Genomic DNA, 14439 nt, shown 5'->3' with positions numbered 1-14439 from the left:
TGCTAATACTTCTTTTTCTCTGTCTTTTGATAATAGGCATGAGGTGATAGCTCATTGTGGTTTTGATTTGCATTTCCCTGATGACGACTGATGTTGAGCATCTTTTCATGTGTCTGTTGGCCATCTGGATGTCTTCCTTGTAGAAATGGCTGCTTAAGTTTTCTGCCTATTTTTTAAGTTGTTTTTTTTTTTTAATTGTGTGTTCATTATATATTTTAGACATTAATCCCTTATGGGATATGTCGTTTGCAAATATCTTCTCCCACTCAATAGGCTGCCTTTTTGTTTTATTGATGGTCTCCTTCACTGTGCAGAAGCTTTTTGGTTTGACATAGTCTTAATTTTTTGTTTATTTTTGCTTTTGTTTCCCTTGCCTTGGGAGAGAGAGCCAGAAAAATAGTGCTAAGACTGATGTCCAAGAGATTACTGCCTATGTTTTCTTCTAGGATTTTTATGGTTTCAGATGTTGTATTTAAGTCTTTAATCCATTTTGAATTTATTTTTGTGTTGTGTGTGGTGTAAGAAAATGGTCCAGTTTCATTGTTTTGCGTGTAGCTCTCCAGTTTTCCCAGCACCACTTGTTGAAGAAACTGTCTTTTCCCCATTGCTTATTCTTCCCTCCTTTGTCAAAAGCTAATTAACTATATAAGCTGAGTTTATTTCTGGACTGTTTTGCTCCATTGGTCCATCTGTTTTTGTGCCAGTACCGGAGTGTTTTGACCACTACAACTTTGTAGGGTAGTGTGAGATCAGGGCATGTGATGCCTCCAGCTTTGCTCTTTCTCAAGATGGCTTTGGCTCTTAGGGATCTTTGGAGTTCCATACAAATTTTAGGATTATTTGTTCTAATTATGTGAAAAATGCCACTGGTATTTTGATGGGGATTGCATTATAGTAGCTTTTGTTTTTACACTAATATTTCACCTATTGAAGAAATTGACATACTTGTGACGTGATGACAAAACGTGTGCCCAGTGTTGTTCTTAGACATTTGAGGAATTCTCAGACCATTTATTTAGGCACTCTCAGTCCGACATTCAGAATTTTAGCAAGCTTGGTCAGTGGTTCAAAGACTGTAGCTAATACACAGCAGTTTGAACAGGTGTGGTGTGCTGAGCAGGGCCACCACAGTGAGCACCAGGCTGGCATTGAGAGGGATGACCAAGGGAGGTGACCAGAGGGCGATTTCGTCCCACACAGTCCACATAGTGGGCAGCCGGAGACTGGCTACAAGCCACATTGTGTAGGAGGTACCTGCGACCCTCAGCAGGCTCTGGGGATCCATCAGGGATTGTGTGTTGTGGATCCCCCGTGCCCCCAGCCATCAGACCCGTGGGAGACAACAGGTAATTGTGACCGTCACATGCACGCACTTGAGGGTGAGCTTCTGTCACTTCTTAGCATGTTGTTTAAACCTCCCAGCCTCAAATTCCATATCTGGAAATACGGCAATAAACACAGCCACCATGGAGGATTGTGGTGAGGGTTACCTGGCAGGGTGCAGGTGAACTATTGCCCAGGGCATGTTAGCTTGTGTGATTACTTTGATGATGATATTGTGTGATGTATGTAGTTTAGAAAGCCAGGAAGTAAATAATTCAGTTGATATAAACTATGTGGCTGCCTACCATCGGCAGCAAAAAGGTACAGCCATTAGGTAAGTAACTTATGGATTTGTGATGGGGACTTAGGCCAGTGAATGATTTTTACAGGATAGCATGTACCATACAATGGCACAAACATCACATCTGGTATTGGTAGTGATGCAAGAGCTCATCTGAGATTTGGTGGGGATCAGGAAATCCAATAGGACTTCTTGAAAGAGGTGGCATTTGAGTTGTACCTTGAAAAATGTGGCTGAGCTGACATGCTGTGTGCCAGCTATGTGCCTAACACCATTCTAGGCACATATAAGTATTGCATTGGCTCATTTTATCCTCATAGCAATTTTAGGCCAGTACTTTCCTAGTTGTAGAAACCCAAAGAGAAGAATTTGCCCAAGTCACACTCCAGAGCCCATGCGGGTACTCACCATGTCTTGAAGATCTCAGGGGTAAAAGCCGGCACATGCTAAGGCTGGCCGTGGGAGTGAGAGATAGATGTGAGCACCAGTGGGGTGGGTAGGGAAGAGTGTGGGGATGGAGCCCTAGCACACAGGAAGGAAGGCTTGGGAAAGCTTTTCTGATGGAAATCCTGGGCATGTGCCAAGGAAGAGGAAGGTGAACCCTCCACCGTGCACCCATCCCTCACTGTGGAAGGTTCTTGAACTAAAAGCAAGTGAGGTGAAAGTTGCAGCATGATTGACATCCGGTTTTGATGCTTAACAGTGCAAATCTTTATTTATGTAAAAAACTCTTCTTTCCTCAGCAGCTCATTTTCCAGTTTCATTTCCCCAGGCAGTAAAGATCTCACTGTAGTTAGATGAAAATGTGCTGGCTTTTTGTTCCAGTAACTACATTTTTGTTAATCTCCTATTCATATTCCAGGTTGCCGTTGTTAAAATGAAGAACACTGAACGAATTTACGCAATGAAAATCCTCAACAAGTGGGAAATGCTTAAAAGAGCAGAGGTAAGCCTGGAGTGTGACTGACAAACAGGTGAATGGGGCTTTGTGTGCAAGGAGCGTGGCCACAAATTCCCGCTGGGTCCGGACCACAGCCCCCCGCAGATCTGGGGCTCCTTCCCTGATAAGAGTGGGCTGCTTTGTGTCACCATGACCTCAGCCCTGTCCTGGCGTGCTCCGTTTTGCACTGCTGCCCACTGTGCTAGCAGGCTCCTCCCCCTTGAGGGCTGTTTACTGTCAGGGCAAATTAAAGCCCTCACGGAAATTTTAGGCATTTATCTCAGTTCTGCTTCCTGCACAAAAGGCATTATTGAATTTGGAGCTGACTTAAGTACAGAAATGTCTTTATGCTCCCTCCTAGAGGGAGGACGAAGATCATAAGTGAAAGTAGATGGTGACCGCTTGGCAGTTTCAGATGCGTTTTTCCTTAGTTCTGTGTCCTTGTCTGTGGTGCCTCTTTCACGCTCCCGGCCCCTGGCTGAGACAGGTGGGGCTGTGGAGCAAGCCCAGGCTTTTCCTCCGTTGCTGCCCAGACTCGCCCTCCAGCTTGCCTTCACTAGCCATCCTGTGTTCCTCTACCTCAGGTCAGGGAGATAAGCATTCTTCCTTTCCCGGGCTCCATCACTCACCCTGTGTCCCCTTGCTGGACTGCCCTAGGCCGAGTGCCCTTGGTGTGTCTGGCAGGGGTTCACCCTCACCTGTCCCCCCTCCTTGGCATCACCTCTGCTGCGCCCCAGCTGTGAAGCAAGCTGACCCTGGGATTGCACGCCCCTAGGATTGGCCACCTCTGGAAACTCCTTCCCTGGCTTCTGGCCTCTCTTATCCTGTTGCTCTGAACCCTCCTTGTAAGTTTAGGTGGCCCTTCCTCCTGTGTTCTGTGATTCTTCCCTGGGCTGATGCCGCCACCTTAGGCAGATAACGCTACTGATGTTTCTTCTGGTCAGATTATTCTCCTGAGCTCAGGTTGTCATTAACTTGGTGGGTGGGCATTCTCACTCAGCATCCCAAGTTCATAATGTCTGTCATTTGCAGCTTGTTCTGCTTCCCTGTATGTAACCTCCTCCCCTCCTCCTGCCTGCCATGCACCCAGCACAAGGCCTCACATCTGTATTGCTCTGGGAATGCACATTGGTGGGTTGCCATCACCATTTTTGCAGTCACCTGGGCTCCAGATGCTGGTGGCCCATGATTCTGCCTCAGGTGACAGCACAGTGGTCGTGCCTTGGCCCCGCTGGTCTCTGTCCCGTCCCTCACCTTGTCTTCCTCATCTGGCGCTTCAACCTGCCTCCATCCCCGCAGCCCTTCTTCGTGGCACCAGTGGTGCTCTGGTCATCACAGGAACGTTGTCCAAGTGACTCTTTGTGGGGAACAAAGTAGCTGGTGTTACATAAAAGTTTGGGGAAAGAAAAAGTGTTTGGGGGAATATATGCAAATTCATTCAAGTTTATATTTTTATAGGAGTGATTGATTTATGAAAGAAGATAGCTGAGCATATTTAATATGACTTGTTATAATGTTAACCTCCGGAGCTGGGGTGGGGATGTGTGTGTCTGTTTAAATTTTTTAATTTATAAAAGTCCCAAGATTAAGAAGAGAGGAGACTCTCACCTTATCATACAAATTAGTGGGCAGCCCGGGAGGCTCAGCGGTTTAGCGCCGCCTTCAGCCCAGGGCCTGATCCTGGAGCCCTGGGATCGAGTCCCACGTCAGGCTCCCTGCATGGGGCCTGCTTCTCCCTATGCTTGTATTTCTGCCTCTCTGCCTCTCTTTCTCTCTGTGTCTCTCATGAATAAATACATAAAATCTTAAAAAAAAAAAAAGTTAGTATTTGCCCAGATGTCATGCTATGTACATTTAAAAATTATAGAATTATGAAATTTAAATCTGGTTACAGACATCCTAATCGACAGACTCAGAAAAGCCCAAGAATATCTTCTAATTACTATGATTATCTCAGAATATATGTAATAGGATAGATGTGTATGTGATATGTATAAAAACAATATTGATATAAAAAGCTGGTTAAAGTAATTTATCTTTTTATTATTGAGTAAGGTTATTTTTTTAAAAGATTTTATTTATTTATTTATTCATGAAAGACAGAGAGAGAGAGAGAGAGGCAGAGACATAGGCAGAGGGAGAAGCAGGCTCCATGCAGGGAGCCCGATGTGGGACTTGATCCCGGGACCCCAGGATCACGCCCTGGGCCAAAGGCTGGTGCTAAACCACTGAGCCACCCAGGGATCCCCCTGAGTAAGGTTATTTTGAACGTTAAATTTTATATTAATTTCTAAAAATCTTTAAAAAGCATGAAGTCAAAAGGAGGCAGTAAAGAAGTTGGCAAAGCCATGTGAATTCGTAACTTGTGGATCATGCTGAGCTTTTTAAAGCTCATCTGTTTTGCTCATAAATAAAGTACTGAAAGTTTGCTCTCAAAACAAAACAAAACTGCTGAATGATACATATATTTCCTGTCTGTGGGTCACTATGCTGGTGATCCTGTTTAAGAATGGCTTTCATTCTAAATGTGGATAGATAGATGCTTGAGAAGATGGAGCATCCCTGCTCCAGGCCCTGTGGTCTGGGTGGCTGCTGGCTGAGGGGCCACAGGGGCTTCAGAACCACTGGTCTCTGCACATCTGGACATCGTAGGCTGATTGCTGGCCGTTCAAGTTATTTTATCTGCTTTTAATTAGTAGAATCAGGGCACATCTACTTCAGTCATTTCTTTTTGAAAGAAAAACTTTAAAAAACAGGTCTAGAACAGAAAACTTACAGGAAAAAAAATTCTAAAGGTCACTGTGAGTTTCCTGAAAGAACAGGTAGGATTCTCCAGTGCCCTGCAGAGCAGCGCCACTCTTATTTTTGTTAAGTTTTGCAAGTTTCAAATATAAGGAGTTAAAATATTAGGTGCTCAATAAGGAGAATGTTTTATTATAAATTATGCCAGAGCACCCAGGCATTTTAAATACAGGGCCACTTGTGTCATACAGCTCTTAAATCAACCATGACAGCCTAAAAGATAGCCTTTTTCCTCACGTGAGACTGGCGGTAGGTCTTCTTGGCATCCGTATGCTTCAAGTAATCCCATCTCACTGCTCAGATATTCAGTAAGCACACATGTGCCCTTTCCTGCCAGCCACATGGTTGCTAAACCGTAGGTCTGTGGCAGAGAGGGGCAGACACAGGGTGGCCATGCCACAGGCCATCAAGAGAGGTCAGACAGTGCTGGTTGGGAGGGATTGGAGGCCCCCTTGAGCCGGGAGGAATGTCCCATGCTGGCTGCAGCAGCGGACTTGTGCAGGAGGGCAGGGGGGTGAGGCCCATCACTAGGCAGGAGTTTTCTGGAGTTTGGCACCCATGTGGGCAGGACTGGGAAAGAACAGGGAAGCGCGTGGCCACTCAGCTGGTGTAGATGAAGACTGAGGAACAGGTGAGAGCCGCCTTAGGGGAGATGAAGGGGGAGGGAGGCCGGATTTCCTATGGCCTGGAAGGCAGGGGACACTGTCTCCAGAGCCTCTGTCACACAACAGGGTCCCCGCTATTCAGGACTGTACTCCTTAGATGGACACAGACTGACCCTCCCCCTCATTCTTTACAGACCGCCTGTTTCCGAGAAGAACGTGATGTGCTGGTGAATGGTGACTGCCAGTGGATCACTACACTGCACTACGCCTTTCAAGATGAAAATTACCTGGTATGTTTGGGTCTCCAGGAACTGAGGCTCTATCCGATGGCGGGTGGCTGAAGTTGTTGATTCCCTTGTGCTCTTCCTAAAAAATGAGTAAGACATTTGGAATTAAAAAAAAAAGACTAGTGAAAAAAAAAAAAAAAAAAAAGACTAGTGAGATTGTATACTTTTTTTTTCTAATCACTAGATAACCTGATTATTTTGGTCACTGGATTCATTACACTTAAATAAGCTGGGAGTAGGGACGCCTGGGTGGCTCAGTGGTTGAGCGTCTCCCTTTGGCTCAGGGTGTGATCCCAGGGTCCTGGGATGGAGTCCCACATTGGGCTCCCCGCAGGGAGCCTGCTTCTCCCTCTGCCTGTGTCTCTGCCTCTCTGTTTCTCATGAATAGATAAATAAAAAAAAAATCTTAAAAAAAAAAAAAAAGCTGGAGCTGTAAAACATTTTCCACCTTGAGTTATATATAGGAACAAGAGGGTGCTGTGGGGCTTATTACAGTGGCTCAGCTTTTAATGCCAAGCAAGTGGTCCACCTCTGCTGCTTGACAGCAGGCCTAGTATACTGCACTGGTTTGCAGTCTGCCCGGGTGAATGAGCTGGGCTTCCTGGGGCCTGCTGGTGTGGGTGTTTGGGGGACTCTTGTCATCCATTTCTTCTGACTTGAGCTGGCCTTACTTTTACTCTTGACCCAGCCCATCGTGTGATTCACAGGTATACTGGATATGAGTGTAGAGACCTGTTAAAGCAGACATGAGACAAGAGCTCACAAGTGAAGGGAAACTAAACATTTGGTCTCGGGCACTTTGAATTCCAAGAGTGGCTCTAGTTTTGCCTAAAACTAAAAATATCCTTACATGGATCTCTGGGTGTCAGGGCAAGCCCAGACCTCTGAGAAGTTGGTCTCTGCCTCACTCCTCCGGCCCACACCCGCTCGGCTCCAGCAGTGGCCACAGGGGCTTCAAGGGTCAGCACAGCCTCAGGGCAGGGACCCCTGTCTCCCTGAGCTTATCTTCACTAAAGTGATCCATTTCCTACAGCAAACCTTACAAGCAACGAAGGGTCTCTCTTAGTCATCTTAAGAACAATCTATTTCAAACATCAGAAAAGTCCTTTAGATTTGTTATACTCTTTATTTAGAATTTAAAATAGGGACATCTGAGTGGCTCATTTGGTTGAACGGCTGACTCTTGCTTTCACTCAGTCCTGATCTCCGGGTCAGCCTCTGCGCTCGGTGTAGAGTCTGCTTGGGATGTTCTCCCTCTTCCTCTGCTCTCCACCCCTCCCATCCCCCAGGCATGTGTGTGTCTTCACTGTCTCTCTCTCTAAAATTAAAAAAAAATTTTTTTTAATATATATACTTGTTTCTAGAGAGGGTGCCGTCATGTTTACTGAGCAAAGGCACGTGGGTCACCTCAGTACGTCCTCCCAGGGCCCCCTAGCTTAGACCTTCATGGTTGTCACTACCTTTTAAATGAGACATCTGGAGCAGAAGGGATGAAGTCATTTGCCCAGGGTTGTCACACAGATGCAGGGGCTGAGCAAGGACCGCAGCCTGGGGCTGTGGCAGGAAGTGGTGCTCGGTGTCCTTCCCCACAGACCGCAGAGTCCTGATGCCCTGGGGCCCTCTCCACATAGCCCCCCCCCCCCCCCCCCAGAGGGGACTGGCTCCAGCTCATTTCCGATTTGAATGAAGCTTCCGAGCAGTCTAGGCTATGTGGGTCTGTACAGAAGGAAAGCAACATGCCTTCCTGAGATCAGCATAGCATGTTGCAGTCTGAAATGTTAGATATTGCCAGGCTTATTCTGACCGAAGACAGTCAGTTAGGAATTCCAGCTGAGAAGCCATCTTCTGGAGTGTGTGGAGTTGCACAAATGGATGTGCAGTAGAAACTAAGGAGAAAGGAGGGCAGGGTTTTGGGGCTTTTTGGGTCCTCATACTGAGGTTGGTCAACCAGGATCTGGCTGCTGTCTCTGCTGCCCCCAAATGGTGCGTTTGAGCAAGTTCCTCCTCTCTGGGATGGTGGCAGTTAGCACTTTTGTGGGGCTTGTGAAGCAGGCCAGGCAAGCTGTGCTAGGTGTCCCTCGTCATGTGGATTCGTTGGGCTCCCTTGCAGTGCCAGGTCGTGTTATAATTTCTATAGTAGGTATCCAAACTTGGCCTGTCATAAACATTAAACCTGTTTCACCCGTAACTAGAAGGGCATTGGCTTACTTAGAATCCTGTGTTACATGGCAGAGGAAAGAATTGGTTTAGTTCTTATTCCAAAAACAAATGTCTACGTGTCTGCTTTAGAAGCTCTTACAGTTTACTTTTCTTACAGATTCGTTTTCCAGGAGCCTATCAATCACATAGGCTACTGTACTATATTTTTCTTTTTCTTTTTAGATTTCTAGGTAGACCTGGAAACCGTTGAGATTCAGCTAGAGGTGGTGCTTGACTTATTCCTCCTGCTTTCTTTAGAGGCTGCAGAGTTTGGCTGTTCATTCACCTAGTCTCCCCTCACCCCGTGCGTGTCTGTCAGCAGGTGCTCTGGTCTTTGCCTCCATGTATCTATGATATCTACTCCATCCTCTCTGCCCTCCACAGTGCCTGTCAGCCTCACCTCCTGCCTGGACCCCCAGGCCTCCCAGCCCCTCTTCTGCTCTTGGCCTTCATTCTCTAGTCTCCTCTTCCTGGGCAATCAGTGAAGACTTGTAAAGTAAATCAGATTGCAGCTTCCTAGCCCTTAGAGTGGGGCCTGGCCTCACCCCCACTCCTTGCTTCTTCTGTGGTTAGTGGTCTCTGAAATTATTGTGACTATACGCATGCTTACTTATAGTCTCTGTTTATCCCCTTGATGTCAGCTCTGTGGAGGAGCACCCCTTGCCTTAGAGGGCTCATGGCTGAGAGTGAATGAGCAAATGAGTGAGTGAACAGGGGAAAGCACTAGCTCTGTGAGTGCTATCCAGGGTCTTCCGTGAAACAGGAGCTGTTGCAGGTGTGAGTGAGGGGGGATGTAATTACACAGAACTCCTACCCTTGGACAGGTAGGCAACAGTGCTACAGTGCTGTGAGATCGGGCGGGGGGTGAGTCCTGAGAGCTGTTTGTGAGGCGGGATGGGAGGGTTGTCAGTACAAGTGCTTTTGAGAGCAGGGCCTAGAGTGAAGGCTCCTCTGTCAGATGAGCCCAACAGCATGGTGCCTACTCTCCTCTCTTATGAGGCACTGAGGGCTGTCTTTAGCATTGTGGGTCTAAAGATCCACTTGCCTGTGTTCAGATCCTAGCTGTGTCACTTGCTGGCTGGGTGACTTTGGGTGTATCCTCAGGCCTCACTTCACCTGTAAAATGGGATTGTGCAGGACTGCAGTGGACATTCACAGAGATTACAGGCGTAAATCAGAGCCTGAAAGCACAGAACATAGTAGTTGCTCACTGAGTGGAAGCTTGTATTTTTGGTAGGTTCTTAGTAAATATGAAGTGATTGTTTCTCTGGGTCAATAAACAAGGAAGTAGTATTTCCCCTCTGTTGGTTAGTTAACTACTCAGACCAGAGCATCTCTCTCCTCGAAGGAAAGTGGCTTCAGGGAAATGATTCCTCTGAGGTTAGGCCTGCCTGCTTCTCCAGCAGTCCCAGGGACTTGGTAGCCCCAGCAGTGTGTGGGGCAGCTGCCACCCTGACTCTAGCTGTGATGGCCTTACCCATCCTGGACCTCCCTGACCTAGACACTCCCATCAGGCATCAGAGCATTCAGGGTGCTACACCAAGAGGCTGTCCTCTGACAGAAGGCCACCCTGTACCTCCAGCCCTGGGACGAGCTGGCTCCCAACGGAGGGACACCTGGCACCTGGGCCTTTTTCTTTTGTACTTTAATTGCTACATAAGCAGTAGATGTTCTGATTTTTCGTGGGAATGTACTCAAAAATAGCACCCTTTCAGCTTGTTCATGGGATTGCCTTTCTAATAAGAGCTGCTAGTTTCATGTGGTTTTAGATAACTCACCTTCCTCCTCTGGTCTGGTGTCTTCTTCCTGTGATGTAAGGGCCTGGAGAATTATTTTAAACCCAGTAGAACTTGATAGATCACTAAACGTGTCTCTTCTTTGGGTCTCTAGCTTTTTTTTTTTTTTAAAGATTTTATTTATTTCTTCATGAGAGACACACAGAGAGAGACAGAGACATAAGCAGAGGGAGAAGCAGGCCCCCAGTGGGGGCCCGATGCAGGACTCCATCCCAGGACCCCAGGATCACGCCCTGAGCCAAAGGCAGATGGCTTAACCACTGAGTTACCCAGGCATCCCTCAGTCTCTAGTTTTTATTGTGCCTTCTCCAGCACCAGACCGTTTGGTCACTTTTTCCGTTGATTAAACATACCATCTATTGAAATTTGTTCTCTGCCAAATGCCTAACTTGAAAGTACAGCAGTATTATGATACATCAAAGGGAAATCTTGGATGACATAGGAGCAAGCCATGGATTAGACGTAAAGAGCCAGAAACTTCCATGGTGGAAGTTTGGCCTTTAGTTTTCAGGCTTAGTGCTGACTAAATACTCTGTTTTCTCCCATCTCTTCCCAATTTGTAGTACTTAGTCATGGATTACTACGTGGGTGGTGATTTACTGACCCTGCTCAGTAAATTTGAAGACAAGCTTCCAGAAGATATGGCAAGATTCTACATTGGTGAAATGGTGTTGGCCATTGATTCCATCCATCAGCTTCACTACGTACACAGGTAATCACCTCTAACATTTTACAGAAACTGCATTTAATGTGTTAAAACACCCTTTCAGAGTTTTCTGTGTCACAGACCCCAGGTTGCAGGCCACCCAGAGAGATTGTGCAGTTAGCAGGTCCTCACTTTGAGCTGCCCCAGTGCCTGGCACCAGGAGATCTTGGCCTTACTGTGACAATTATGATGCTCGAGTGTCAGCCACCTGAAGCCACCTTTGCTATTTACCTGACATTGGCTGACCCTCTCCCTTGCTGTTCCTTCTCCCTGGGATGCCCACCCACCCTCTAGCTCATGATTCCCTATTTCTGCTTTCTCAGAACGCCTTCCCTATTCCATGGCCCCCCAACAAAACACAGAGGAAAATGAAGCAGAGGAGGTGGGCTCACACCACGGGAGCCTGCACACGAATGTGACTGGCTCTCAGGGAGGGGTCAGTGTGGCTGGGTGCCTCCTGTGGTCTGGGTCTCTTGCTCCCCTGTGAGGGTGCTGCGTCTGCCTCTTCCTGTTGTTTAAGGCCACGAAATCAGTCTGGCAGGGGGTTGTTGTTTTGTTTCATTTTTAGCAAAGTCAGATAGTTGTACACAAGTCTCCTGCCTTTTGCCCGGATTCCACTGGCCACCAGTAGCTTGTCAACTTTTTAAACTGTTCCTTCTGGTATTGACCTTATATTTCTAAATAACAGGTCTCTCTTGCTGTTCTTTTTTGCAGAGGAGGGAGATTAGATCACATCTATTAAAATGGGGATTTCCTCTTTACAGCAGTCTCTCTCCCAGCCCTCTCTCCCACACACGCTCTCCTTCCTCTCCTCCCATGTCATCCCAGTCCATAATCGGTAACTTTTGGTTAAATTGGCGTTTGCTGTTCATGTTACAGTGCCTGTGTAAATATTACAGATGAGCCTTGCAGTTACAGTATTTACACCTGCATAAACTATCTCTTCCAGCGTTAATAGCAGCCCAGTTTGTTTGTTTTTTCTTTAAGATTTTATTTATTTATTCATGAGAGACAGAGAGAGAGACAGAGACATAGGCAGAGGTTGAAGCAGGCTCCATGCAGGGAGCCCGACGTGGGACTCCATCCTGGGACTCCAGGATCACGCCCTAGGCCAAAGGCAGGTGCCAAACCGCTGAGCCACCTAGGGATCCCCAGACCTGGTTTTTCATAAGCATACTTTTCAGTGGCAGCCAGCTAATGATCTCCAAACACCGTGACCAAATTATAAAGCTGTGCATACACAGACATAGCAGGTAGCCCCAGTCCTATTTTTCTTGGAGCTGCCTCTGCCTTTTTTCCTGTTCCCTTCGGCCCTGGGTGCTCCTGAGTCTAGTGCTCTGCCCTCATTCTGAGAGCTCTTGCCCCTGGGCAGGTTCCCTTCCCATCTCCCTGGGGTCAGATCCCTTGTTTTGAGTCACACATCTTCCTTTCTTGGTTCATTCTTTCGATTCAGTAGCAGATATTCTCTGTAGTTTCTGGAAAAGGAGGCTCCTGAGATCATTTTTTTGAGATTGGTGTCTTAATCCCATCCACATGTGTGACTGATGGATGCGCTGGTATGGAATTTTAGATTGGAAATCACCTTCTCTCAGGACTGGGAGGGTGTGACTCTCCCTCTTTGGGAGGCTCAGGCCACCATACTCCTGTGGCGTTGCAGCATGCTCGGCTGCTGTCCTGCCTGGGGCCCGGCCTCTGCCCCTGTCAGGAGATTTTCCTCAGCAGACGCAGCTCCTGCTCCAGGAGTAGTAGCCATGGACCCAGTTTGAGGAGAACAGCCCTTCCAGTCTTGCCATGAGTGTTACCTCACTGTTCGGCAGGGAAGCCAAGGTGCAGGGGTGTGGGACAGCTTGCCTTCAGCCACAAGTCCTCCCCAGGCATCAAGCTGCAGGTCCCATGTGTCACAGAGTAAGCAGAGGGAGCTGCCCCCAAATCACTGTTGCTTTTTTTAGGGCGATGGGGTTTGGGACAAGGGATTTTCTCTTTTTTTCCATGGATCCCTGAGTATCGTTGTGCCTGCTAAACCGATCATTGTAGTTGTTTTCAACCTGTGATTTTATGTTCTACCTTTCTGACAGACTGTGCCCAACTCCTACCAGAGATAAATGTCTTTGCATTTGTCACTGATCTCCAGGGAAATTAATCTGACCAACTTATTAACAGTTTATTCTTTCCCTGTTTTCCCTAATTAGAAAGCTTTCTCTTTATTTTCTTAATTGGCTATGTAGAAGCTTCACTCTGTTGTTTGGCCTCCAGGCATAGTAGGAGAATTAAATACGTAGCTAGCACCACCCCCATCCAATACTCAGAATTCAGACTTAGCGCTTGAATGACCCAGGCTGAAACCAGAAGGCTTTGCATTTTTGGTAGAAAGTTCAAAGTCAGGTTGTGTAGAAAGTCAGTCCCACCCCACCCCAGGCGTGGACATGGTGTAAGGGGGTTGGAACTGCTTTTGGTAGGGCCAGAAATAAGTGGGCTCTGTCCACACGAGTGATAGCACGGCTGCATTTATTTATATTTTTAAAGAATTTTATTTATTTTTTTATTCATGAGAGACACAGAAAGGCAGAGACATAGGCAGAGGGAGAAGCAGGCTCCCTGCAGGGAACCCGATGTGGGACTCGATCCTGGGACTCCGGGATCACGCCCTGAGCCGAAGGCAGACACTCAACCACTGAGCCACCCAGGCGTCCCAGCTCTGCTGCATTTAACAGACATGATCCGGGCCCTGTGCCATAGCCCTGGGCCCTCTTCTGTGCTTGCACATGGGCTGTGGTGACCTCAGGCTGTGCACCCCACCCCCCACCCCCCTGGCTGGGCTTCTGCTGCAGCAGAACAGCTGCGGCCCAGCTTTGTGGCAGGGGAAGCAGTGGGCAACCAGGAGCAGGGAGCTTGGCACCCAGGCTTCCTGAGAGGTCAGCCCTGGATCCCAGCAAAGGCAGGAACGAAGAGTCACAGATGTAGAAAGGCAGGTCGTTGGAGAGAACAGACAGCATGGCTTCCGAATGAAAGAAGAGTGCTGTGGTTTTATGAAAAGGAATATTCAGAGAACAAAAACGGTCTTGGCAGAGGAAAAACTAGAACAAGGAGCTGCGTGGAAGAGATGCAGGATAGCGCAGAGGAAACCTGACCAAGATGGAGAGCCAGGGTGGGGAGCAGGTGGTTGGGGCAGTTCTGCAGCACCTCCTGAGGAAGGGCTCTGATTCGGTCCTGAAGAGGCCTTCCTGTGCTCCCAAGAGCTGCTTACTTATTCATGTGTCTCTCTGCCCCAGTGGATTGAGAACATCCTCATCGTGTACTCACTCCTTGTACAGTTGGTCTGGTTTTGGACATTCTGTTCTGTCCTGTTGTCTGTCTGCACCAGAGCCATGCTGCTTTAATCATGGATGCTGAGCCCGTGGAGGCCTAGTTGCCCCATCAGACCCCTGCTTTCTGCTTAGGGTTTTCCTGGTTGTCCTTATGCAGTAACTGATCCATGTGGCC

General features: G+C 47.6%; 1 protein-coding gene across 3 annotated transcripts in view; it reads left to right on the top strand.

Moving 5' to 3' along the window:
- Window positions 1–14439, top strand: part of CDC42BPB (CDC42 binding protein kinase beta) — a 105356-nt gene that overhangs the window by 45867 nt on the left and 45050 nt on the right. For all 3 annotated transcript variants that reach the window (XR_005363808.1, XM_038545799.1, XM_038545798.1), the window contains exons 3-5: window positions 2487–2570; window positions 6166–6261; window positions 10817–10965. Coding sequence is in view for 2 of the 3 variants with exons in the window: in XM_038545799.1 (XP_038401727.1) it covers window positions 2487–2570; window positions 6166–6261; window positions 10817–10965 (329 nt within the window). In the remaining variant the exon portion in view is untranslated. The remainder of the gene's footprint in view (window positions 1–2486; window positions 2571–6165; window positions 6262–10816; window positions 10966–14439) is intronic.

This window comes from Canis lupus, chromosome 8, assembly GCF_011100685.1.
Source record: "Canis lupus familiaris isolate Mischka breed German Shepherd chromosome 8, alternate assembly UU_Cfam_GSD_1.0, whole genome shotgun sequence".
In the NCBI taxonomy this organism is placed as follows: domain Eukaryota; kingdom Metazoa; phylum Chordata; class Mammalia; order Carnivora; family Canidae; genus Canis; species Canis lupus.
Note: the sequence above shows the minus strand (reverse complement) of the source record. Positions and strands in the feature narration are given on the sequence as shown.